The sequence below is a fragment of the Schistocerca nitens genome, chromosome 5, assembly GCF_023898315.1.
Source record: "Schistocerca nitens isolate TAMUIC-IGC-003100 chromosome 5, iqSchNite1.1, whole genome shotgun sequence".
NCBI classification, from domain to species: domain Eukaryota; kingdom Metazoa; phylum Arthropoda; class Insecta; order Orthoptera; family Acrididae; genus Schistocerca; species Schistocerca nitens.
In genome coordinates, this window is record NC_064618.1 from 566,572,567 (window position 1) to 566,600,169 (window position 27,603).

Genomic DNA, 27,603 nt, shown 5'->3' on the forward strand with positions numbered 1-27,603 from the left:
TTCATCTCAAATCGTACAGGTCATGTAAACTCATGGTCATGAATTTCTCTGGAAAAAATATATATTAGACATCTATATCATAAGTGTTAAAGAAATAAAGTATTTTCATTTTACCTTAATTTTTGTAAATGGTGCGGCTCTTTGCAAAATGTATATTTTGTAAACAATTTTTAAAACAGTAGAAAACAAAAAATATAGCTAATAAGCCAAAAGTAATGGAGACCTGGCAGATGTTTTCCGTTAAAAAGACGAAAATATGAAATTTGAGTTAATTTTTCCACTTAAAATTTTTTTCCTCTTATTTGGAAACTCGCAGAATACCATCTTTTCTGTCATAGTGTTAGATACTTGTGATGTAATTATAAACAGCATCTTCTGTGCTCCAGCTATCTGTTTACAAAAAATGTAAAAAATTGCACTTTTATGAGTTTTTACGAATTATTTACTTGAAAACCCTCACCCGAAAACTTTTGATAACTACACAAAATATTGTTTGGTTAATATGTTACACTGACTAGTGTAAACACAGTGGGCACTATTTTTCTGTGTGAAGTGTTAAATTTTTCAACGTTGTACATATTTCACAATTTTGCATCACTGAATTTCTAACGTAAAATATGCATGGTGGCAACACTTGAGTTCAGTGCTTTTGTGTTTATAACAAATGAGTGAGAACTTGTACATAAACCAATCTGAATCGAGTTTTATGTTTGGTTTGAATTCTTTGTTAGATACAATGTCAGTGAGAAAATACAGTAGTGGAAGAGTGAGGCATGTGGACTATGAAAGAAGATGCAAAAATGTGGCGTTTAAGAAAAGTGAGAAATATTTCACAGTTGTTGGAAGTCTGTCAGAGGTATTGCAGAAATATCTTGTTCTCAGGTAACGGAATTAGCATTACATCCATTGCGCAGGAATTGCTACACTCACCACAAGAAGAAATTTTGTTGCAAGCCACCTGAATGATCACCATCACCCGAATGTGAAACTGAAGATGATTTTTATATTCCGGGGTGTGAAGTTGTTGTTGTGGTGAATGTTAGCATTTCTGCTGTGGTGCCTAGAATATCTCCCCTTGACCACCCAGGAAAAGTAATTAGCAGAAGAAGAAAATATCATGTAAAAAGAAAGTGGAAGGTATAGTTTACAGACACTGATAACCAGGTAGCTACCCTAAGCAGCAGATACAGGAATACACACTTCTCATTATTTGATTTCAGAAGCTCATAAAATAATCAGAAAGGTATTTGGTCATGCCAAGATTCTTACTATGGGTGTCCATTGCAGGATGTTACCTAAGATGACAAAGATTACAGCAGACAAAGTCCTAAGAAGGTTGATGTTCTCTGTTAGCGAAAATGGTGAAATCGTTATAAAGGTAAAATGATGTATGACAAGAACAATAAGAGAAGCATCTCTCCCAATGTAAAAGGAGAATCTGTATTTAAAAGCGGGTCTCACAAAATTCTACTCCTTACAACCAAAATGGGTAAAATGCCAGCCAATGAAGGAAGTCTGCACATGTGTTTACAGCATTAATTAGAAGCTTGTTTATTTTGCCATAACCAGTGTCACAGGAAAGAAGTACAAAGAGATGGACGTGATGCTTCTGTGTATATGTAGAGCCGCAAGAAAAATTTTGGATGCATGAGGGTGCAAATGTGAGCTTGTGCTCAAGTGACGACTGTTGAAGCATTACACCTTCAGGGTACCGCCAATGACATAATCTGTGTATTGTGGGAGGGAGGAGAGTTGAAGAAGACAGTAGCCAGATAAATTTTTTACAGAGGTTAGGCATTGGATCATGAAAGGAATCACTCACCATCATATCTGGAGGATTCAGACAGGCAACATCAGATTTAAAATCAGCCATGTCCCAGAATACTGACACGTCAGTTCTTCACATTTTGACTTTGCTGAGAACTGACCTGTTGTTTTGCAGAATGAAATTCAAAGTTATCTCGGGCATACTTCACAGGTATCAATATTAATGTGTGTTGCTCACTTCCTTGGAACATTACACTGTTTTCCTATTGTCAGAGATGATGTCATTCATGACAGTGCACATGCATACTATGCTGTCAGCATGATTTGATGACATAACATCTAGAAGTCATGCATTTCATAAATATGTGTATGTAACTGATGGAGCAGCATCTCATTTTCAAAACTGCTTTCAGCTTTATGAGCTTGGTCATCTGGAATTCTGACAAAAATTTTCAGCAACAGGTCATGGAAAAGTGCATGTAATGGGTAGGAGGTATATGCTATGGGGTAGGAGGTACCTGTAAACATCTTGTAACAAGGTTTACTCTCCAGCATGAAGCTGTTGATGGTATAAGAGATACTGCTGGATATGTACACACCATATCAACATTAGTACCAAACATGAAACTCTTAGTTCTAAATGAAAGTACATTAAGGGAATTGCATTTGAAAAAGAGTGAACAGTGGTTTGCTATAAAGCCTGTGGTAGGAAGTCAATTAAGTCACTACTTGATTGCATCCTGGTGTGGCACATACATTCCAACCCCCCAGCGGGTCCGGGGTAAGAATAGGCCCGAGGTATTCCTGCCTGTCGTAAGAGGCGACTAAAAGGAGTTTCAACCGTTTCGGCCTTCCATGTGATGGTCCCCCTTGGGGTTTGACCTCCATTTTTCAAAATTTTGGGGAAGGACACCTTACGTGGTGTACCACTGGTCCTAAGTGCACTAAGACCTTGGCACTCAGCATTGCACCGGCGTTGTAACCATACCCACTATTCCTTAAATTGGGCCTAAACGCCTGATGGGTTGTCCAAGTTACGCCCATAGTGCATCTCCATCTGCACCAGCGATCATGATGGACTTTCCATGGCACCCGAAATCCAGCACGGTAGCCAGCCCGTTGTGGTGGGGTCGTCATGTACCCTCTAGGTTGTAGCCCCCTGACAACACAGGGATCGTACTGCCGATACCTGAGCTGCACCCTCCCCACGTCGGCCAAGGAGTAGATGCCCGTCTTCTTGGGGCATCAGGACTCCCGGCAATGGTCATCCTGCCAGGTGGCCCTTGCTGCGGCTGGGTGGCGCCCGTGGGGAGAGCCCCTGGTCGGAGTGGGTGGTAACGGGGCGGACGTTTCACAGATGAAACGTTAACACGTATCAGGTCGCTCTGCGGCTGAGTCTTTCAAAAGAAAAGGTACCGTTTCTAGTTCTGGTTCTCCTGCCCTTTCCCCCTTGGCCACTCCATGGGAGGAGGGACAGGCCCGCCGGCTTGGGGCGAAGTACTTCCCCCGCTATTTGGTCTGTTCTCGAAGCGATGGGGGGACATTCGCCACCTCCAAGCCCATGTTCTTTGTTCAGCACATTGAGGACATCTTCGGGGAAATCGAGGCTCTCAGCAAGATGCGTTCAGGGTCCGTTCTTATCAAGACCACCTCCGCCACACAGTTGGCGGCGCTCCAGGCGTGCGACCGCCTAGGGGACATCCCAGTATCCATTGTTCCACATCTGGCACTAAATAGAACGCAGGGGGTTATTTTTCATCGTGACCTCCTGCTACAATCTGATGATGAGCTCAGGGCCAACCTGGAGCGCCGAGGCGTGCATTTCATCCGGCGAGTCCAGTGCGGCCCCAAAGACCGTCGCATCGACACCGGGGCCTTTATCCTCGCCTTCGAGGGGGACGTTCTCCCGGAGAAGGTAAAGGTGATGTGCTACCGGTGCGACGTGCGACCTTACGTCCCGCCTCCTATGCGCTGTTTTAGGTGTTTGCGCTTTGGGCACATGTCGTCACGGTGTGAGGCTGAGCCCCTTTGTGGCGATTGTGGACGTCCTCTTCGTGAGGAACATACATGCACCCCACCACCTCGGTGCATTAATTGTCCTGGCGTCCACTCGCCTAGATCCTCAGACTGCCCCGCATATCAGAAGGAGAAGAAGATACAAGAAATCAAAACTTTGGATCGGCTCTCTTATTCTGAGGCCAGGAAGAAGTATGACCGCCTCCATCCCGTGCCATTGACCACTTCGTTTGCCTCAGTTGTGTCCACTCCTTCCGCGGTATCCTCACCTCTATCCTGCCCCCCTCCGCCTCCTCCGCCCATCAGGGGGCTCTGCCTCCGCCTCCCAAATCCCTCCCTTCCAAATCCTCCTCCCCCGTGGCCCCCACCCCCTCTGCCCCAGGGGCCACCCTTCCTCCTCCTCCTGCCCCCACGCCACCTGAGAAGTGATCCTCTTCTCAGGCGTCTATCGGGGAAACGTTCCGGACCCCAGCTTCCGAGGTCCGGCGTTCCAAAACGGACCCCGCGCGTGAGGACCTTCTTTGGGTCCAGCCCACCATCCCTGTGCCTCCTCGGCCTTCCAAGAAGGCCTCCAAGAAGAAGTCTCTATCCCCCTCTCCACCCTGGCGCGTTTCGTCTGACGCTCCATCCGTGAGTCGCTGCTCCCGGCCGTCCTCAGTTTCGCCGGGACGCTCTGCTGCCAGGCGCTCAGCTGGCCTTTCGTCGGCAAACGATGCTGCCCCTCCTACACAACCAGGGACAGCGGCCGCAGCTGGCGACGAGTCGATGGAACCGGATCCGCCTCCCGTCGGTTGTAGCGTTGTTCCCTCGCAACCTGGCCCTCCGCGGCCGTCGAGGTGACCAGCTCTTCCCCCGTCTCGTTCTTCCAACTTTTTGACTAGCGATGGCGTTGTTTCATTGGAACATAAGAGGTATTCGATCTAATCGGGAGGAATTACAACTGCTCCTCCGCCTGCACTGTCCGCTCGTCCTTGGTCTCTAGGAAACCAAGTTGCACCCGACTGACCGTATTGCCTTTACCCACTATACCTCGGAGCGGTATGACCTCACCCCTGTGGACGGTGTCCCAGCTCATGGTGGGGTCACGTTGCTCATTCGGGACGATGTCTATTACCATCCCATCCCATTGACCACCCCACTCCAAGCAATAGCTGTCAGCATTACTACTTCTGCTTCTACTTCTGCAGTTTGTACCATCTACACTCCACCGTCATCTACTGTTAGTCGGGCTGACATGATGCACCTGATCGTTCAGCTTCCCCCGCCGTTTTTATTGTTTGGCGACTTCAATGCCCATCATCCATTTTGGGGCTCTCCCGCATCCTGTCAAAGAGGCTCACTCTTGGCGGATGTCTTCAACCATCTCAATCTTGTCTGCCTCAATACTGGCACCCCGACTTTCCTCTCGGACTCTACTCATACCTACTCCCACTTGGACGTCTCGATCTGTTCTACCACTCTTGCCCGTCGGTTTGAGTGATACGTCCTTTCTGACACCTATTCGAGCAACCACTTCCCCTGTGTCATTCGTCTCCTGCACCACACCCCATCCCCACGTCCTTATAGCTGGAACATACCGAAAGCTGACTGGGGACTTTACTCCTTCCTGGCGACCTTTCCGGACCACGATTTTCCCAGTTGTGACAGTCAGGTCGAATACCTCACGGCTGTTATCATCAATGCTGCCGAACGTTCCATTCCTCGTACTACTACTTCTTCTTCACGTCGCGTTTCCGTCCCCTGGTGGAACGAGGCTTGTAGGGACGCTATCCGTGCTCGACGACGTGCTTTACGCATCTTTCGCCACCATCCTACGTTAGCGAATTGTATTGGATACAAACGACTTCGAGCGCAATGCCGTAGAGTCATCAAAGACAGCAAAAAAGCTTGTTGGGCCTCTTTCAGCAGCTCCTTTAACAGTTCTATTCCCTCTTCCGTCGTTTGGGGTAGCCTGCACCGGCTGTCGGGCATTAAGGCTCACTCCTCGGTACCTGGCCTGACCTCAGGTAATGAGGTCCTTGTTGATCCTGTGGCTGTCTCCAACGCCTTTGGCCGCTTTTTCGCAGAGGTTTCAAGCTCCGCCCATTACCATCCTGCCTTCCTTCCCAGGAAAGAGGCAGAAGAGGCTCGGCGACCTTCCTTCCACTCGCTGAATCTGGAAACTTATAATGCCCCCTTTACTATGCGGGAACTCGAACGTGCGCTTGCACTGTCCCGGTCCTCTGCTCCGGGGACAGATGCCATTCACGTTCAGATGCTGGCACACCTTTCTCCGGCGGGCAAAAGCTTCCTTCTTCGTACCTACAATCACGCCTGGACCGAAGGTCAGGTCCCCATGCGTTGGCGTGATGCCGTTGTTGTTCCTATACCCAAACCTGGGAAGGATAGACACCTTCCTTCTAGTTACCGCCCTGTTTCTCTTACAAGCTGTGTCTGTAAGGTGATGGAGCGCATGGTTAATGGTCGGTTAGTCTGGATTCTTGAATCTGGACGGCTACTTACTAATGTCCAATGCGGCTTTCGTCGCCGCCGCTCCGCTGTTGACCACCTTGTGACCTTGTCGACATTCATCATGAACAACTTTTTGCGAAGGCGCCAAACGGTAGCCGTGTTCTTCGACTTGGAGAAGGCTTATGATACCTGTTGGAGAGGAGGTATCCTCCGCACTATGCACAGGTGGGGCCTACACGGTCGCCTGCCCCTTTTTATTGATTCCTTTTTAACGGATCGAAAGTTAAGGGTATGTGTGAGTTCCGTATTGTCAGACGTCTTCCTCCAGGAGAACGGAGTGCCTCAGGGCTCCGTCTTGAGCGTAGCCCTTTTTGCCATCGCGATCAATCCAATTATGGATTGCATTCCACCTAATGTCTCAGGCTCTCTCTTTGTCGATGACTTCGCGATCTACTGCAGTGCCCAGAGAACATGCCTCCTGGAGCGCTGCCTTCAGCGTTGTCTAGACAGCCTCTACTCATGGAGTGTGGCAAATGGCTTCCGGTTCTCTGAAGAGAAGACGGTTTGTATCAACTTCTGGCGATATGAAGCGTTCCTTGCGCCATCCTTACATCTCGGTCCCGTTGTTCTCCCATTCGTGGACACAACTAAGTTTCTAGGGCTCAAGTTGGACAGGAAACTGTGTTGGTCTCCACATGTCTCTTATTTGGCTGCCCGTTGTACACGTTCCCTTAATGTCTTCAGAGTTCTTAGTGGTTCATCTTGGGGAGCGGATCGCACTGTCCTGCTTCGCTTGTATCGGTCCATAGTCAGATCAAAGCTGGATTATGGGAGCTTCGTCTACTCGTCCGCACGGCCATTCCTCTTACGCCGGCTCAACTCCATCCACCATCGGGGGATACGTCTTGCGAACGGAGCCTTCTACACTAGTCCTGTTGAGAGTCTTTATGCTGAAGCTGCCGAGTTACCATTGACCTACCGGCGCGACGTACTGCTGTGTCGGTATGCCTGCCGGCTGTTGTCTATGCCCGACCACCCCTCTTACAAGTCCTTCTTCGCCGATTCTCTCGACCGTCAGTACGGGTTGTATGTGTCTGCCCTGCTGCCCCCCGGAGTCCGCTTCCGTCGCCTGCTTCGACAATTGGATTTTGCCCTCCCTACCACCTTCAGAGAGGGTGAGAGCCCGACACCGCCTTGGCTCCAGGCTCCGGTTCGTATTTATCTCGACCTCAGCTCACTCCAGAAGGAGGGTACTCCGGCTGCAGTGTATTGCTCACGGTTTGTCGAACTTCGTGCTCGACTTGCCGGTCACACCTTTATTTACACCGATGGCTCCAAAACTGACGATGGTGTCGGCTGTGCCTTTGTCATTGGGGCAGCCACCTTTAAATACCGGCTCCTCGACCAATGTTCCACCTTTACTGCCGAGCTTTTTGCTCTCCATCAGGCCGTTCAGTATGCCCGCCGCCACCGCCATTCATCGTATGTACTCTGCTCTGACTCACTCAGTGCTCTTCAGAGCCTTGGAGCTCCCTATCCGGTCCATCCCTTGATTCAACGGATACAGCAGTCCCTCCATTCTTTCGCTGATAATGGTGGTTCTGTCAGCTTTCTGTGGGTTCCCGGACATGTAGGAGTGCCTGGGAATGAGGCTGCGGATGCTGCAGCCAAGGCTGCAGTCCTCCTGCCTCGGCCAGCCTCCCATTGTGTCCCGTAATCTGACGTTCGTGGGGATGTATGTAAGAGGCTTGTGTTGTTGTGGTGGGATGCTTGGTCATCCCTCCAAGGAAACAAGCTCCGGGCAGTAAAACCGCTCCCAACTGCTTGGACAACATCCTCCCGACCATCTCGGCGCGAGGAGGTCCTTCTGACCAGGTTGCGGATTGGGCATTGCCAGTTTAGCCACCGCTACCTGCTCTCCGGTGACCCAGCCCTGCAGTGCCCTTGTGGTCATGCATTAACAGTGGGCCATGTTTTATTGTCGTGTCCCCATTTTAGTCAATTTCGTGTTGTCCTGTCCATGCCATTTACTTTACCGGATGTTTTAGCTGATGACGCTCGAGCAGCTGCTCGTATTCTGCGTTTTATAACTTTGACTGGCTTGTCCAAAGACATTTAACCTTTTTACTTATTTTATCTGCATATTTGTCAGGTCCTTCTGGTGTCCCCCCATCCTCTTGAGTTTTACCAGATTCCATGTGCTCTCACAACAGTGACTGGGCGCTAATGACCTCAGCAGTTGAGCGCCCTTAAACCCAAACAAACAAAAAAAAAAAAACATACATTCCAAGAACGGTTCTCCACGAAATGCAGCATGTTGCTGTGTGTGAAATGCAGAGACCACAGTGTACATTCGAAGAATTTGTAGTGAGCCACTTCATTTCTTGTGTGAATGACAATCAGTGGTGGGTGGGGCAGATAAGTCTCTCTACTGAGCTGCAAGATATAACAGTCTCCTTTGACACCTCATGGTCCTGCTAATGCTTTCAGATGGCCATCATCAAAAGATAAGTGTGCAGTTCCCATTTCCCAAGTACTGCTCTTATTGGACCATTCTCATCCATGTGCAAATTCAGCTTGGCTATACAGCTTCAAAGAGAAGCAGATGAAAAGAAGAAATGAACACTTTTCAACAGTGCAGTGTTAATTGTTACATTGTTGGCAATTTTAAATCGCACAAGTCATGAAGAAGTAAAATCATGACAGAAGACAATAATAATTTGTGAATAATATAATAATAATTTGTGAATAATATAATAATAATTTTCGAATAATATAATAATAATTTTCGAATAATATAATAATAATTTTCGAATAATATAATAATAATTTGCAAATAATATCAAAAAAGAAAATGGGTATAAATATTATCTCATTTTTGTTATAAAATGCTTTCAAACAAAATTATGGATTGTTTTCCCATTTATAATGTTTTAATTATTTTGATTCAGAAATATCAGTTTTACATGACATTTACTTAAAATTAGCAATCAATTTAATTTTTTTTATATACCTTGAGTGTAGAGCTAGGTCTACCAAAAAAATTTCTCACATCTTGTACAGACCAGTGTTGCCACTCTGATTCCACATTCCGTTAAGTACAATGACCAAGTAACGTACCATGAAATTTGTAGAACGTACCAAAAAATTTCAGATCCTTTCATCTTTATGCACGAATATTTTGACAGTTCAAGAATTTCATGCATTAATGTCATAGCTGACAGTTAGCAGTCCTTCCACTCTTTCAGTTCTCAAGATAGTTAATGTCCTGTGACAACTCATATTTTCAAAGCATGATTTTGAAATTCACAAAAAGTTAAAATGAAAATTGTATTTTCCAAAAGAGAGCTCAGAAGTGTGTGTGTGTGTGTGTGTGTGTGTGTGTGTGTGTGTGTGTGTGTGTGTGTGTGTGTTAATCATGTCTCGTATTATTGGGAATAAATATTTATTGAAAATAAATTCAGATTTCTATCACTTTTGGTTTTTTATTACAATTGTTCAATTTTCCATTTCATCTTGACATTTTCACAAGCATTTAGAGAGGTCTGTAGCATTTTCACAAATCATCAGAAAATCAAAATATTGTAGTTTCAGAGAAGTACCATGTGGAACTTCAACATACATTTTTTTCAGCAAACTTCGAAATTGTGATGTGACACATTTAGTCTTGACCTGTATGGTATGAGATGAGAAATCACCCTGCAGCTGTCAACATTACACCCATGAGTTTTCGACAACTTTGAGACATAAAGTCTCTGGCAATAATTTCTTGAAAGCAATGAAACTAGGCCATCTTGTACAATGTTTTGCTCTCTCTGTAGCAAAATAATAGTTTTGCTGAGCAATTTTCATGTGGATGATTTGAACCAAAGTTGGTCAACAAATTGACACAAAAATTATTGAGTTTAGCTTTCTGTATCTCCATAAGTAATTGCAGTGTAAACCTGAAACTTTGAATGTGATAACTTACCAATACAAGGTCTTATAATGTAAAATTTTGTTCTCTTACTGCCTTTCTGTAGTTGACAAATTGAGGGCAAAGTTGACAATTTTTCTTAACATCCCAAAAATGGCAATTTTTGGCTCACTTGTGAGAAAGTCTTCTGCAAACTCATTTAAATTTTTTGTTACAAATCAGTGTTCTAAACCACCCAAAAAACTGGATCTTGTTTTGAAGTGGAAACAAGTAGGACCCTAAAAAATGACAAGGTGGCATTATATTGAAAATGGGCGTATATTTTGCTGGTACTTGTATTAAATGTGACACCTTTTATTATGTTCTGTAATTGTTTAGTACACTTAGTGGAAAATATTTGAAAGTGCTGATGGCTAGTGGAAGAGCATGTCAGAAAAATAAGTGGTCTTTTTTGTTTTTTAGGCATATCTAAAGCAATCAGCTCTACAATTTTCTTATAAAAATGAAAAGGAATAATGAATCTAATAAACAGAATAGTTTTCTTTTGCCTCTAATAATTTTAGGCAATCACAATTTAAAAGTGTAATTTTTTGCTTTCTATCTTTTTCAAAATTTCTTCCCAAGCTATCCCATCAGTGACATCATATGGCTGGCAGTATTGTTTTCTTAATAACTGTCTACAGCAAATTAATGAAACCTGTAAAAAGAATTCAAATAACTACAAGATTAGGATCCTAAAAGAGATTTTCTAGCTTTGGAAATGTCTCGTCAAGCTTGGGAACTCCGGAAACCCTTATCAGGCTTGGAACTTGTGATAAAGAAATGCACCCATGGCTGCTGTTGCACAGCTATCGGGAGTGGCCTCCGTGATGTTGGTTTCTCCCTTTTAAAAGGAACCAAACCCGGTTAAGCTACCATGAACAAGCAACACATTTATACATATTTTCATTTGTAAATTAAGGTGTTGCCAACACAAATTGTGCTCTCTCTTAAATTGGAATTCAACTAACACATCAATAGCGTATACACTAAAGATGTACTAATAATTCTTTGTAACGTGCATCCGTTCCAAAGAAATGTCAGGGAGACTGGTGTGAACTTAACCAAAATTTACACAATGGACAATTCCATGTCAAATCAAAAAGTGCTACAACCTGACCCTCTCAGATTTTTTGAAATTAAGTATGCATATATTACTCATAAATCATGACACAAATTAATTTTTTCACATTTTTCTGACGAAAAGTTAGAGTAATGGACCTTTAAAAATTGAAAAGATGACAAATTTTTGACTCGCAGAACAATGTTGTTTTCTTTACAACTAGTGTTTTAATTAAGCTAGAACAATAAAATTTACTTCATTGGAAAGCTCTTTTAAAGAGCTTTTATGTGATACCAAACATCATTAGTTTCATATACAGGGTGTTACAAAAGGTACGACCAAACTTTCAGGAAACATTCCTCACACACAAATAAAGAAAAGATGTTATGCGGACATGTGTCCGGAAACGCTTAATTTCCATGTTAGAGCTAATTTTAGTTTCGTCAGTTCGTACTTTACTTCCTCAATTCACTGCCAGTTGGCCCAATTGAAGGAAGGTAATGTTGACTTTGGGGCTTGTGTTGACCTGCGACTCATTACTCTACAGTACTAGCATCAAGCACATCAGTATGTAGCATCAACAGGTTAGTGTTCATCACGAACGTGTTTTTGCAGTCAGTGCAATGTTTACAAATGCGGAGTTGGCAGATGCCCAATTGATGTACGGATTAGCACGGGGCAATGGCCGTGGTGCGGTAGGTTAGTATCGAGACAGATTTCCAGAACGAAGGTGTCCCTACAGGACGACATTCGAAGCAGTTGATCGACGTCTTAGGGAGCACGGAACATTCCAGCATATGACTCGCGACTGGGGAAGACCTAGAATGATGAGGATACCTGCAATGGACGAGGCAATTCTTTGTGCAGTTGACGATAACCCTAATGTCAGCGTCAGAGAAGTTGCTGCTGTACAAGGTAACATTGACCACGTCACTGTATGGAGAGTGCTACGGGAGAAACAGTTGTTTCCGTGCCATGTACAGCGTATGCAGGCACTATCAGCAACTGATTGGCCTCCACGGGTACACTTCTGCGAATGGTTCATCCAACAATGTGTCAATCCTCATTTCAGTGCAAATGTTCTCTTTACGGATGAGGCTTCATTCCAACGTGATCAAATTGTAAATTTTCACAATCAACATGTGTGGGCTGACGAGAATCCGCACGCAATTGTGCAATCACGTCAACACAGATTTGGGCAGACGTTGTTGGTGATGTCTTGATTGGGCCCCATGTTCTTCCACCTATGCTCAATAGATCACGTTATCATGATTTCATACGGGATACTCTACGTGTGCTGCTAGAACATGTGCCTTTACAAGTACGACACAACATGTGGTTCTTGCACGATGGAGCTCCTGCACATTTCAGTCGAAGTGTTCGTACGCTTCTCAACAACAGATTCGGTGACCGATGGATTGGTAGAGGCAGACCAATTCCATGGCCTCCACGCTCTCCTGGCCTCAACCTCTTGACTTTCATTTATGGGGGCATTTGAAAGCTCTTGTCTACGCAGTCCCGGTACCAAATGTAGAGACTCTTGGTGCTCGTATTGTGGACGGCTGTGATACAATACGCCATTCTCCAGGGCTGCATCAGTACATCAGGGATTCCGTGCGACGGAGGGTGGATGTATGTATCCTCGCTAACGGAGGACATTTTGAACATTTCCTGTAACAAAGTGTTTGAAGTCAAGCTGGTACGTTCTGTTGCTGTGTGTTTCCATTCCATGATTAATATGATTTGAAGAGAAGTAATAAAATGAGCTCTAACATGGAAAGTAAGTGTTTTGGGACACATGTCCACATAACATATTTTGTTTCTTTGTGTGTGAGGAATATTTCCTGAAAGTTTGGCCGTACCTTTTTGTAACACCCTGTATATACACAAATTGTTAAAAAAACATCGTTCAATTTACCGAATTTTGAAAAACTGCATTTTTAAAATTCTCAAAAAGTATATGTGAAAGATACACTTTACATCTACATTTTCTGAAAGTTTCGACTTGGGATGATCATGGGATCACTATCAACAGCAATTTTACGTTAAGGGTGGTGCTTTAAAAATTCGTAAAAACCAATTTATTTTAGATATTAGGCCTACTTCTCACCAGCTGTATGTTGTTGTAAAATGTGGAAATTAGAAATAACAGAAAGATGAATACCTGAGATCAGACCTAAATTCAGTTAGCAATTACTATTATTTACAAACAGGCGTCCTATTAGTGCACTTCTTCATACTTCGAACTAATCAGTCAGTCTGTTGCACATCAACATTTCTGCACTGGATAACTTATATGTTCGCCCTGTAGTAGTTTGAGGGTTCACGATTGCCACTACTTCCCTACTGCTCATGGAAAGAATGTCTGGATGACTTGGAAATGTAAAAGATGGTGACGGTCCATGTGGATGTAAGAAACTGTGATTTCATCCTTCTCCTGATTTTTTTTTTTTTTTTTTTTTTTTTCCCAAGTACGCAGGTTAACCACCAGTGTCCATTATAATCACAAGCAACATACCCTTTTATGTCTTTGAACGGTATTGTATCACTGTTAGAAACTGTCACCAGTTCAATTTTACTATCAACAGAGTTTGAATACACTTCTGTTATTTTGTCCTTGCTAAAAGGAATAAGTGTGAAGTTTTTGTATCCCTACAATTTTGCAGCATTTCTCAAATCTCTCCATACGTTTCATTTCTTCATTTTTGTGATCTTCTTTAGTAGCATACTTGAAGTTCATTCCTTCTGTGTTATCCTTGGAAAACATATAAAGTTGTTTTGGTATTATTATTTGATCACTGTATGGCCGTTGCAGACGTGGTTGAGGTGCAAGTTGTTTAACTGTTCCTCTAACACCATCACTAGCTGCCTTCCCATGCGAGGTGGCTGAAAAATGCCATTCAGCTTCAGTTTGGAAATCATCTTCACGATGGCACAGGTTGATAAAGTTCTTCCTATTTTTATAATGAGCTGCTGCTCATTCAGAGAAATAATATATTTTTCTTGGTTTTCTACTGCATTTAACAGTCAGGAAGTCCACAAGTATGATTGGAACAAACGCACAGCAACAGTGTCATGTGTTAGGCATTCTGATATGATTGCAAGTCTTTGGTGCTAGAGTTTGTTCCCATCCTTGTAATAAGCAACGATGGGATGAATTGTTGCTTGCATGTTTGTCCAGTGATAGCCTTGAACTGCGTCCTGGATGACATAGGAGTAATTCTCAGAAAAGTCACAGATCGCTAAGACCTCGCCTTCTTTAAGTTCATTTCTCAGTCTCTATTGGAAGGTTGATTGTTGACTAGCAACAAATGAATGTCCTGTAAGCGATTTTAATTTATTAAAAAAGCAATCAATAAAGTTGTCAGATGATTTTATGATTGTTTCTATAGATGTGTGATCAACGGAAACCTATTGCTGATAAGTTATATTATCAATATCATTAGTATTCAACAAATCTTGTAAATATGTCTTAAATGTTTCTGGGCCAGGGCAGAATTTACATTCACCAAAATGACAAGCAGATAATGACGGGTTACGTACAACTCTGCAATGCAGTCTTTGTAAGTTTTTATTGGATTATCTTCATCCTTCGTCAGCTGAAGAGTGTTACATCCAGTCAGCATGAGTTTGAAGTTTTGATGGGTAGTGCACACACACAGACACTTGTGTACCCCTACTTCCAGCTAAAACACAATTTTTGGGATGTAGGTCTGCAAACTTCGAAAATCCAATGTGGAGCTCTGGGTTGTTGTCTTTAAAGTTCGCGTAAATTTCTTTCAAATTACTTAAAACTAGCCATTTTTGTACTTGCAGTTTTTCTCTGTTATCTCTCACAAGCACAAAATCTTTTTTCCCAGGCATTTCCCTGCTTATCTCATCAGAACAAAAGTTTCTAACAAAATCGGCAGTTGTTTGATCAAGAGTCTTGGCAGGTTTTGGGTTTAGTGAAGACAAAATTCCCTTGGCCTTCACCAAATCTTTGAGTCATGTAATTTGTTACGTTAAATTCATCTTGAAGCTTCTTAACACTCCAGCTTTTAGGTAAATTGTAAGAATTTCCATCTGTTTACTTAGAGATGTACATGTAAGAAATTTATCTTTTAGCTGTCTGATCATCTCAGATTCTGCATGATCATGCACCTCTTCTTCTTTTTCGGAAGGAAGCAATAATACCTTTGTTTGAATTGTTGAAGTTAATTTAATTAGTTTTTCCTAAGGATATTTTGCTTAACACAATTGTTTCTTCTTAATTGGCGATTCACCAACGGACTGCAAAGAAGCATTCAACCTTTCTAAGGCCTCACTTGCTGCAATGTCTTGTAAGTCACTATAACATGAAACGTTTTCACTTTCTTGTTTCACCACAGAATACAGTACATCATCATTTTCTGTGCTAGACGTATCACAAATTTCTACTCGTGCAATTTTTTTATGGCGGTTGTCACACACTTTTTGATTTAAAGTTAAGGAAGGTTTTCTTGCTATCATCCATTGTGAAACAGGCTGTAAGTTTTTCTTGTGGTTGTTGTGGCCCTTTTCAGTAAATGGATTACAGCACAAAGCTGAAATTTTAGGTATTTTATATTTCTCAAGTGAACAAACTAATTTAAAAAAATGTTTTTGAAGTTGAATGCTCCAGCTTTCTATATTTAATACTACACAATATTACTTCTCTATTTTTTCAGTTCGTGTAAAAAAAATTTCATTATGTTAATAGTATGCAAACCTTAACTGGTTGTAGGCATACAAACTTACTCTTGTGAGGTTTGTACAAAAGTACCTTTAAGCTAGATTCAAAACACATTTCACAGTTAATCACATAATTTCACTACAGCTGCCTTACAACAAAGAATGTGTGGGTCACTTTCAACAGTAGGTGAAAATTGCTGAAAATATTAACCAGAGATGAAATACTGAATAGATTGCAGATAGTAACACCAAGGAATCATTTTATATATAATCTTTAAAAGAGAGATAGCTTCCTTTTCTCTTTTTTTCTCGTGGTTTTACAGCTATTAATGAATAGTTAGCGCTAAAGTTTAATAAGCAGTTATTCGTTTCAAATGTACAATTTGTGGACCCTGTAACAAAATCTAACAGTGTAATATTTTCATGTGTAGCAACATAATAGAAATTAACCTATCCGACTGATTTTGCAGAATCGCGGTAAACAAAAAATTGCTTTTGATAGTGATCCCATGTTCATCCAAAGTTGAAACTTTCAAAATATGTAGATGTAAAGTGTATCTTTCACATATATTTCTTGAGAATTTTAAAAATACAGTTTTTCAAGAAACATTCCACTGGGAAACATATATCTAAAAACATAGATGATGTAACTTACCAAACGAAAGCGTTGGTATGTTCATAAACACACACACACAAAATTCAAGCTTTCGCAACCCACGGTTGCTTCATCAGGAAAGAGGGAAGGAGAGGGAAAGACGAAAGGATGTGGGTTTTAAGGGAAAGGGTAAGGAGTCATTCCAATCCCGGGAGCGGAAAGACTTACCTTAGGGGGGGAAAAAAGGACAGGTATGCACGAACGCACGCGGATGCCCATCCCATCCGCACATATACAGACACAAGCAGACATAGTAAAGACAAAGAGTTTGGGCAGAGTTGTCAGTCGAGGCGGAAGTACAGAGGGAAATATGTTGAATGACAGGTGAGGTATGAGGGGCGGCAACTTGAAATTAGCGGAGGTTGAGGCCTGGTGGGTAACGGGAAGAGAGGATATACTGAAGCGCAAGTTCCCATCTCCAGAGTTCTGATAGTTTGGTGTTAGTGGGAAGTATCCAGATAACGCGGACGGTGTAACACTGTGCCAAGATGTGCTGGCCGTGCACCAATGCAGTTTGGCCACAGGGTGATCCTCATTACCAACAAACACTGTCTGCCTGTGTCCATTCATGCGAATGGACAGTTTGTTGCTGGTCATTCCCACATAGAAAGCTTCACAGTGTAGGCAGGTCAGTGGGTAAATCACATGGGTGCTTTCACATGTGGCTCTGCCTTTGATCGTGTACACCTTCCAGGTTACAGGACTGGAGTAGGTGGTGGTGGGAGGGTGCATGACAGGTTTTACACCGGGGGTGGTTGCAAGGTTAGGAGCCAGAGGGTAGGGAAGGTGGTTTGGGGATATCATAGGGATGAACCAAGAGGTTACGAAGGTTAGGTGGACGGCGGAAAGACACTCTTTGTGGAGTGGGGTGGATTTCATGAAGGATGGATCTCATTTCAGGGCAGGATTTGAGGAAGTCGTATCCCTGCTGGAGAGCCACATTCAGTCTGATTCAGTCCCGGAAAGTATCCTGTCACTAGTTGGGCACCTTCCCTACCCTTGTAACCACCCCCGGTGTGAAACCTGTCATGCACCCTCCCACCACCACCTACTCCAGTCCTGTAACCCGGAAGGTGTACACGATCAAAGGCAGAGCCACATGTGAAAGCACCCATGTAATTTACCAACTGACCTGCCTACACTGTGAAGCTTTCTATGTGAGAATGACCAGCTCGCATGAATGGACACAGGCAGACTGTGTTTGTTGGTAATGAGGATCACCCTGTGGCCAAACTTCATTGGTGCACAGCCAGCACATCTTGGCACAGTGTTACACTGTCTGCATTAACTGGATACTACCCACTAACACCAACCTATCAGAACTCTGGAGATGGGAACTTGCGCTTCAGTATATCCTCTCTTCCCATTACCCACCAGGCCTCAACCTCCGCTAATTTCAAGTTGCCGCCGCTCATACCTCACCTGTCATTCAACAACATCTTTGCCTCTGTACTTCCGCCTCGACTGACAACTCTGCCCAAACTCTTTGCCTTTACTATGTCTGCTTGTGTCTGTAGATGTCTGTGTGGATGGATGTGTGTGTGTGTGTGTGTGTGTGTGTGTGTGTGTGTGTGTGTGTGTGTGTGTGTGTGTGTGTGTGTGTGTGTGTACCTGTCCTTTTTTCCCCCCCTAAGGTAAGTCTTTCTACTCCCAGGATTGGAATGACTCTTTACCCTTTCCCTTAAAACCCACATCCTTTCGTCTTTCCCTCTCATTACCTCTTTCCTGATGAAGCAACCTTGGGTTACGAAAGCTTGAAATTTGTGTGTGTGTTTTTTATTGTTTTTATTGCCTCTATCAACATACCAACGCTTTCGTTTGGTAAGTTACAGCTTCTTTGTTTTTAGATAAATTTTTCCCACATGGAATGTTTCCCTGTATTGGTATCGTATAAAAGCTCTGTAAAAGAGCTTTCCAATGAAGTAAATTTTATTGTTCTAGTTTAATTAGAACAAGAGTCACAAAGAAAACAACATTGGTCCGTGAGTCAAAAATTTGTCATCTTTTCAACTTTTGAAAGTCCATTACTCTGTAACTTTTATCAGGAAAATGTGAAAAAATTAATTTATGGTACTATTTATGAGTACCATAGGCATACTTAATATCATTTAAATCCAAGAGGGTAAGGTTGAAAACGATGGTTTCATTTGTTGATTTGACGTGGAATGACCCCAACGTAACAGTGGTGTAAAACTTGAAGGCTATTTACATGACGTGTGCTGCAGCTGTTACACAATAATTTTACTACTATGTTCGCCACAATCTTGGTAATACAGAAATATATTGTGAAGTTCATAACCAGTTTGATTGTGAAGCTATAGCAGGAAAACAGACTGAAAAAATGTCACTGAATTGTGACAATATACCCCCATTTCGTTTTTTAAGTTATTAGTTATTTGGACTACCTCCCTCCCAGTCATCAAGACTTTTGACATTGCCTTCCACAGGTAGTACAAAACAATTGTAGAACACAAGAAAAGACGTCAGATTTGAGTACCAATGGAATATGATCCCATTTTCAATGCACCTCCAACTTGTCATTTTGTATGGCCTTATATGCCCACATTGCAAAACCAAATCTAGTTTCTAGGTTCTTTAGAACATAGTCCTTCTTGTGAAAAAATTTAAAAATTTGTACAGAAGACTTTGTGTAAAAGTGGACCATTGGTGATTTGTAGAAAATCTTCAACTTTGCCCTCAGTTTGTAAACTATTGGAAAGCCGGTAGGAGAATGAAATTTTATATTAGTAGATTGGTTGATTTGAGGGATAGGATAAAACAGTGAGGTCATTGGTACAATTGGGTTAGGGAAGGATGGGTAAGGAAGTTGGCCATGTTCTTTCTAAGGAACCGTCCCAATATTTGCCTGAAGTGATTTAGGAAAGTGATGGAAAACCTAAATCAGGATGGCCGGAGGCAGGTTTGAACCATCTTCCTGCTGAACAAGAGTCCAGTGTGCTAGAAATTTTATATTGTAAGGGCTTGTATTGATAAGTTATTACGTGCAATGTTTCAGGTTTACCTGGCAGTTATTTCTATAGACATAAAAAGCTAAACAATTTACTTTTTTAGCCAACTTTGCTTCATAATTCCATTTGAAAATTGCTCGACAAAATTTCATTATTTTGATTAAGAGAGGGCAAAAAGTTGTAGAAGATAGGTTAGTTTTGTTTCTTTCAAGAAAAATTACCACAGCTATCATGTCTCAAATTTCCTAAAAACTCAAGGGTGTCCTGTTGGTAGCTGCGTTATGGTGCCTAACAAATGACTGTATATCTGATAGTATTAAATTAGTGATTGTGAAATTTAATTTACATTTATTGGGAACACATGCGAATGTTTGTACAAAATTTCATCAAAATCCATGATGGTCATGCAGGAATGTCGAGACCACGTGGCATGGAATGGATTCCAAACATTTTAATGTGCATTTGATCTGTTTAATTTGTGTGTGTGTGTGTGTGTGTGTGTGTGTGTGTGTGTGTGTGTGTGTCGGGGGGGGGGGGCATGGGTCCCTTATAACTTACATAGTTAGTGTAAAAAAAAAATAAATAAATAAAATAAATTTGCCACCACCTGTTGGCCAATGAACAACGTAAAAAAAAATGTTAGTTTCACTCTCACATTAGATGTTTGTAGATATAAACATTTTAACACTACATATCTGTTGACTGAAAAAGGTTTCAGTATTTTTTATGACATAGTATTGATGTCTGACAGTAATGAGTTTTTACAGTTATGTTTCATAACTGATATTTGTGTTACTTGAACATAATTTTGTGCTTAAAATAGTGAATAATATACTTCCCTCAGGATGGAAGGTACTGGAAGACGTGGAAGGGCCCGAGGAAGGGCAAGGGGCCAGACACAGCCACAAGAAGGAGGTGTAGGAAGGATGCAGCAGGCACGCGGCCCAGGTGAAGGGCCTCCACACCCAGGACCTTCTCAGCCTGGTATTGGCAGAGCGGCTAGAGCTGCCGCAACCATGCATGCTAGGCGCCCTGGGGAAGGCCCTGTGCAGCCACCTGAAACATTCACTCCCCCTGAAACTGGAGTAAGTAGAATATGGATGCCTCCTGTCTATTATTGAACTGTACTGTAAACGATTTGATTTCAGGTGTTTTTCTCTTCCTTCAGGATGTATATGCCCCAGGACATTTGGTAAATCCAGTAAAATGTGGGAATTTTTTTGGCGGGGAACTTTTTAGAATTACATGAATTTTACATTGTTTTGATTTTCAGTCAAATTTTCATAATTTTGACTGGTAAGAACTGATACTCTACCCAAGACTTTCACTTTAGCTTGCTGCTGCGGACTAGTACTGGCGGACTAGTACTGGCGGACTAGTACTGGCGGACTAGTACTGGCGGACTAGTACTGGCGGACTAGTACTGGCGGACTAGTACTGGCGGACTAGTACTGGCGGACTAGTACTGGCGGACTAGTACTGGCGGACTAGTACTGGCGGACTAGTACTGGCGGACTAGTACTGGCGGACTAGTACTGGCGGACTAGTACTGGCGGACTAGTACTGGCGGCAATAAAGACATAAACGAGAGAATAACACCTAAATAAAACTTCAGTTGTAAAGAAAGAAAATTGTCTATGTACTGCTACAAGCCACAGTGGACATACAAGCATCTGCCAACAGCAAAGTGTGTCAAAATGTTTAGGATGAAGACTGCACAATACTTTGTAACAACAAACTGCTTTCGATGAGTAAGACATCACAGCTGTCGACATTTCTAACAGGTTGTGGGAAAATATTGTGAATGGTGGTTTAAAAAGTGTTAGTTTCAGAGTAAATTTCCTTTAATGCAAGATGAATTGTTACCTGTGAAAATGTGCGATGAATTTCTCGAATCGTGGAGTGTTTGACTCTGAATGTGCCGATTGGTCCCTCCGTCTGTTTCTCGGGAGGTGTGACCTGAGGTGTCGATAATAACTTAAGGCGGTAGTACCTTCAGAGAGGGCCTCCACTAGGAAGTAGTGTGCAATCAGAGACGCCGGTAATCATGGGGGATACTTTCACAATGGTCTCTTCTACTTCAACTTACGCCCACAAAAGAAACCTAGATGAGTCTCAGACAAATTCTTCTCTCAGTGTTGAAGTTCCTAGTTGTTTCTCAGTCCAACGAAGGTCAAGACTTCTCAACAGTAAACCCCTTTGATGCAATTGCAGGTCCTGTAAAGTCTCGTTCCCAGTTACAAAATGACACCGTATCATTATAAACAGACAGTGACCTCCAGGCACAAAAATTTCTTTTAACTACACTGCTACACACCATCCCTGTCCGTACGCTAAACTCACCATTGTGCAGGGTGGTTTATATCAAATAACTCGATGGATTATCAAATGAGGACATTCAAAATTCTGTCTGATCTGGGAGTTAGGGCCATACGTAGAGTAATGAAAAGGGTTGAAAGGGAATTGGTACTGACCCGCACTCTCTTCTTGACGTTTGACAGAGTGCAACTTCCATCCAGCATTAAAGCGAGATATGAAATAATTTCAGTTCGCTCTTGCATCCCCAACCCTATGCGTTGCTATCGGTGTCAGAGGTTTAATCATGCCAGCCATTCGTGTTCCAATACAGCCAATGTGTTATTTGTGGCAGGGATGCCCATGCGGGTGATTGTCCACTCCCATCCTCTCACTGCATCAACTGTATGGGCGACCATGCTGGTTCCTCTCAAGATTCATATTCTTGATGAGAGAAAATGTAGTTTCATGAAGTGCCTAGCATCCAGTGCATGTTGGTCTATCAATTACTCATATGATTTTGATGCGCATCCCTGTTGGGTTTTGAGCACACTCTGGAGGTTGATTTCTGAATGAATCATAAGCCGCATGGGGTAACCGTGCGGTCTGGGGCGACTTGTCACGGTTCGCGCGGGTGCCACGTCGGATGTTCGAATCCTCCCTCAGGCATGGGTATGTGTGTTGTCCTTAGTGTAAGTTAGATTAAGTAGTGTGTAAGCCTAGGGACCGATGACATCAGCAGTTTGGTCTCATGGTTAAAAAAAAAAAAGTTGATTTTTGAATGCTAGCATAGTGTACGTGATGCAGGCAAAAGGGTACCGGGCTATACAAGCTGAGCGGAGTAAAGCCGAATGAGTGATGAACACCAATCGCTGTCTGATTATGTGATTGATTGGGTTTGCAAATGATCAGCATTGTTATAATTGCTAGGGAAATCCATAGATTCAGACTACCAGAGTGGAAATAAACGACTAGCAGGAATAACAGGTAAGAAAGATTACGTATTATCTTCTCGGCGTATCCAGGAAAATTAAATTTTGTCAATTTTTTGGCCAGATTGGCACTCAAGAAAGGGCCAGTTGTACAGTCCCCGTTTAGCAGCTGCGGAAGTTCTATTCTGGAAGTAGTGCGGAGAATGGTTTGTACGAACATACAAATGCATAATCAGGGATAACTAAACTGGTGATTCTGGCAGGGTTAGTGAAGTTAACTGGCGAATAAGTTTTGACAACGGCAGGAATAGTTCCAGAATTAGTCATGACAAGATTGCTTGTTCGAACGAGGAAAGAGGAGAAACAGGGACATCACACAAATTAGGGTAGAATATGTCGATTCCAAATCTATATAAAAATCTCGTACTACTACTTTTAGATCTATATCTACATCCACATCTACATCCATACTCCGCAAGCCACCTGATGGTGTGTGGCAGAGGGTACATTGAGTACCTCTACTGGTTCTCCCTTCTATTCCAGTCTCGTATTGTTCGTGGAAAGAAGGATTGTCGGTATGCCTCTGTGTGGGCTCTAATCTCTCTGATTTTATCCTCATGGTCTCTTCGCGAGATATACATAGGAGGGAGCAATATACTGCTCGACTCCTCGGTGAAGGTATGTTCTCGAAACTTCAACAAAAACCCGTACCGAGCTACTGAGCGTTTCTCCTGCAGAGTCTTCCACTGGAGTTTATCTATCATCTCCGTAACACTTTCGCGATTACTAACTGATCCTGTAATGAAGCCCGCTGCTCTCCATTGGATCTTCTCTCTCTCTTCTATCAACCCTATCTGGTACAGATCCCACACTGCTGAGCAGTATTCGAGCAGTGGGCGAACAAGCGTACTGTAACTTACTTCCTTTGTTTTCGGGTTGCATTTCCTTAGGATTCTTCCAATGAACCTGTCTGGCATCTGCTTTACCGACGATCAACTTTGTATGCGTACTCCCAGATAATTTATGGAATTAACTGCTTCCAGTTGCTGACCTGCTATTTTGTAGCTAAATGATGAGTGATCTATCTTTCTATGTATTCGCAGCACATTACACTTGTCTACATTGGGATTCAATTGCCATTCCCTGCACCATGCGTCAATTTGCTGCAGATCCTCGTGCATTTCACTACAATTTTCCATTGTTACAACCTCTCGATACACCACAGCATCATCTGCAAAAAGCCTCAGTGAACTTCCGATGTCATCCACCAGGTCATTTATGTATATTGTGAATAGCAACGGTCCTATGACACTCCCCTGTGGCACACCTGTAATCACTCTTACTTCGGAAGACTTCTCTCCATTGAGAATGACATGCTGTGTTCTGTTATCTAGGATCTCTTCAATCCAATCACACAATTGGTCTGATAGTCCATATGCTCTTACTTTGTTCATTAAACGACTGTGGGGAACTGTATCGAACGCCTTGCGGAAGTCAAGAAACACGGCATCTACCTGTGAACCCGTGTCTATGGCCCTCTGAGTCTCGTGGACGAATAGCGCGAGCTGGGTTTCACACGACCGTCTTTTTCGAAACCCATGCTGATTCCTACAGAGTAGATTTCTAGTCTCCAGAAAAGTCATTATACTCTAACGTAATACGTGTTCCAAAATTCTACAACTGATAGATGTTAGAGATATAGGTCTATAGTTCTGCACATCTGTTCGACGTCCCTTCTTGAAAACGGGGATGACCTGTGCTCTTTTCCAATACTTTGGAACGCTACGCTCTTCTAGAGACCTACGGTACACCGCTGCAAGAAGGGGGGCAAGTTCCTTCGCGTACTCTGTGTAAAATTGAACTGGTATCCCATCAGGTCCAGCGGCCTTTCCTCTTTTGAGCGATTTTAATTGTTTCTCTATCCCTCTGTCGTCTATTTCAATATCTACCATATTGTCATCTGTGGGACAATCTAGAGAAGGAACTACAGTGCAGCCTTCCTCTGTGAAACAGCTTTGGAAAAAGACATTTAGTATTTCGGCCTTTAGTCTGTCATCCTGTTTCAGTACCATTTTGGTCACAGAGTGTCTGGACATTTTGTTTTGATCCACCTACTGCTTTGACATAGACCAATATTTCTTAGGATTTTCTGTCTTGGCTATGTTTATGTTTGCTGTGAAGTTCCCTTTGCTTCCGCAGCAGTTTTCTAACTCGGTTGTTGTACCACAGTGGCTCTTTTCCATCTCTTACGATCTTGCGTGGCACATACTTATCTAACACGTATTGTACGATGGTGTTGAACTTTGTCCACTGATCCTCAACACTATCTGTACTTGAGACAAAACTTTTGTGTTGAGCCATCAGGTACGCTGAAATCTGCTTTTTTGTCACTTTTGCTAAACAGAAAAATCTTCCTACCTTTTTTAATATTTCTATTTACGGCTGAAATCATCGATGCAGTAACCGCTTTATGATTGCTGATTCCCTGTTCTGCGTTAACTGTTTCAAATAGTTCGGGTCTGTTTGTCACCAGAAGGTCTAAGATGTTATTGCCACGAGTCGGTTCTCTGTTTAACTGCTCAAGGTAGTTTTCAGATAAAGCAATTTAAAAAATTTCACTGAATTCTTTGTCCCTGCCACCCCGTTATGAACGTTGGAGTCTCCCAGTCTATATCCGGCAAATTAAAATCTCCACCCAGAAATATAACATGGTGGGGAAATCTACTCGAAATATTTTCCAAATTATCCTTCAGGTGCTCACCCACAACAGCTCCTGAGCCAGGAGGCCTATAGAGACATCCAGTTACCATGTCTGAGCCTGCTTTAACCGTGACCTTCACCCAAATTATTTCACATTTCGGATCTCCGTCAATTTCCTTCGATACTATTGCACTTCTTATCGCTATAAACACGCCTCCCCCTTAACTGTCCAGCCTGTCTGTGCGGTATACATTCCAATCTTGAGTTTAGAATTTCATAACTGTTTACATCTGGTTTCAGCCAACTTTCTGTCCCTAGTACCATGTGGGCATTGTGACCGTTAATGAGAACAATTCTGGGACCTTTCTATAGATGCTCCTGCAGTTTACTATTAGAAGATTAATATTGTTATTCCCTGTTGCATTTTGCCTGCTCCTACCTTGCCGCGTCTCAGGAGGCGTCTTGTCGGGCCTAGGGAGGGAATTCTCTAACCTAAAAAACCCACATGTGCACTCCACACGTACTCCGCTACCCTTGTAGCCGCTTCCTGCGTGTAGTGCACGCCTGACCTATTCAGGGGGACCCTACATTTCTCCACCCAATAGCGGGGGCGAGAAATTTGCACCCCCAGATCTCCGCAGAATCGTCTGAGCCTCTGGTTTAAGCCTTCCACTCGGCTCCAAACCAGAGGACCGCGATCGGTTCTTGGAACGATACTACAAATAGTTAGCTCAGATTCCACTCTGCGAGCGAGGCTTTCTGCCTTCCCAACTCTGCCAACTCTGCCAACCGCCTGTATGAACTGAACTGAGGATGACCTGTGAACACAGACGGCAGGAGTCATTGGTGCCGACATCAGCAACAATTTGCAGTCTGGTGCACCCAGTGCTCTCTGTCGCAGCCGGCAGGGCCTCCTCCACATCTCGGATGAGACCCTCTGGCAAGCAGAGTGAACACTGGCCTTCTTCCCCAACCTTTCCGCTATTTCCCTAAGGGGCTCCATCACCCGCCTACTGTTGGAGCTCCCAATCACTAAGAAACCCCTCCCCCTTTGTGCCTGCTCGGACCTTGCTGAAGGAGCGGCCACATGTCCACTCACAGGCAGAGCGGGCGATGCCACACGGCCAGCCTCTACATTGACCCTCCGCCTCGTGCGCTGCGAACGCCGCTGAACCCGCCACTCCCCTTGGGGAGTTGCTCGAGCAACTGGAGTGTATGAATGAAATGTGAAACTATTTTCTAACGTAAAGCTTTTTGCTTGTAGTAGGCCTAATAGGCATTTTATGTTGGTCTTCGAGAATTATATTCTGTCGTGTTATAAAAATGACCATTTGTAGCAAAACAGTCTCATTTATTTGGTGTGTTACAAATACTGCAGTGTTAGAAAGGCCTATTGTTTTATTTAGCAGACAGTGACAGAATAGAGGTAATCAGATGGAGAAACCACACCAGTCTTCGGCACTGTTTGTATTAACAGCTTACGCAGTATTAGACAACGATATTTCGATTTTTCATGTAGCAAAACGTTTGATGAACTTTGATGAGGTAATAGATTCTGACGCAGAAAGGAAAGCACACCATGTAAAGCTGTAGCAAGATCGGAGAGAAAACGATACTAGGAGCTAAGGATTGAAGAAATGTGTACTGTTTTGCTTGTCTCTTGTCTTCACTGCTTTTATGAATCCTATATTTAATTTTGTATCACCCAAAACAGAAATATATTAGCTAACAGGCAATAAAGAGTGCAGATTTTGTGAAGAGTTCTTGTTCTCCCAATTACAAATAATCCAATCCAGTATTAACTGAGAGTATATATAATTTTTTTTTTTTAAAAAAAAAGAGGGGCAGGATGTCAAACCGGGCGACTGGGAGCAGGAGAGGCACCACAGTACATTTTAATTTCCACTGTCCTGAATATAATTTGATGGCATCCAGTACAAAATATACACGTTTCAATTCCACTGAGCGAAATACAGCAACGTGTGATGGAAGAATGCTGTGTGAAGAGGGGTGGCACTGCACTCTGGCACATTTCAGACCAAATAACATGTCTTAAATTTCGTTGAACATATTATGTTTTAGATATCAGACGTCTTCAAAAAGATGTA

General features: G+C 42.9%; 1 protein-coding gene across 2 annotated transcripts in view; it reads left to right on the forward strand.

Moving 5' to 3' along the window:
- Positions 1-27,603, forward strand: part of LOC126259211 (piwi-like protein Siwi) — a 151,100-nt gene that overhangs the window by 12,285 nt on the left and 111,212 nt on the right. For both annotated transcript variants that reach the window (XM_049955808.1, XM_049955807.1), the window contains exon 2: positions 20,413-20,653. In XM_049955808.1, the coding sequence (XP_049811765.1) occupies positions 20,414-20,653 (240 nt within the window). In that variant the 5' untranslated portion in view covers position 20,413. The remainder of the gene's footprint in view (positions 1-20,412; positions 20,654-27,603) is intronic.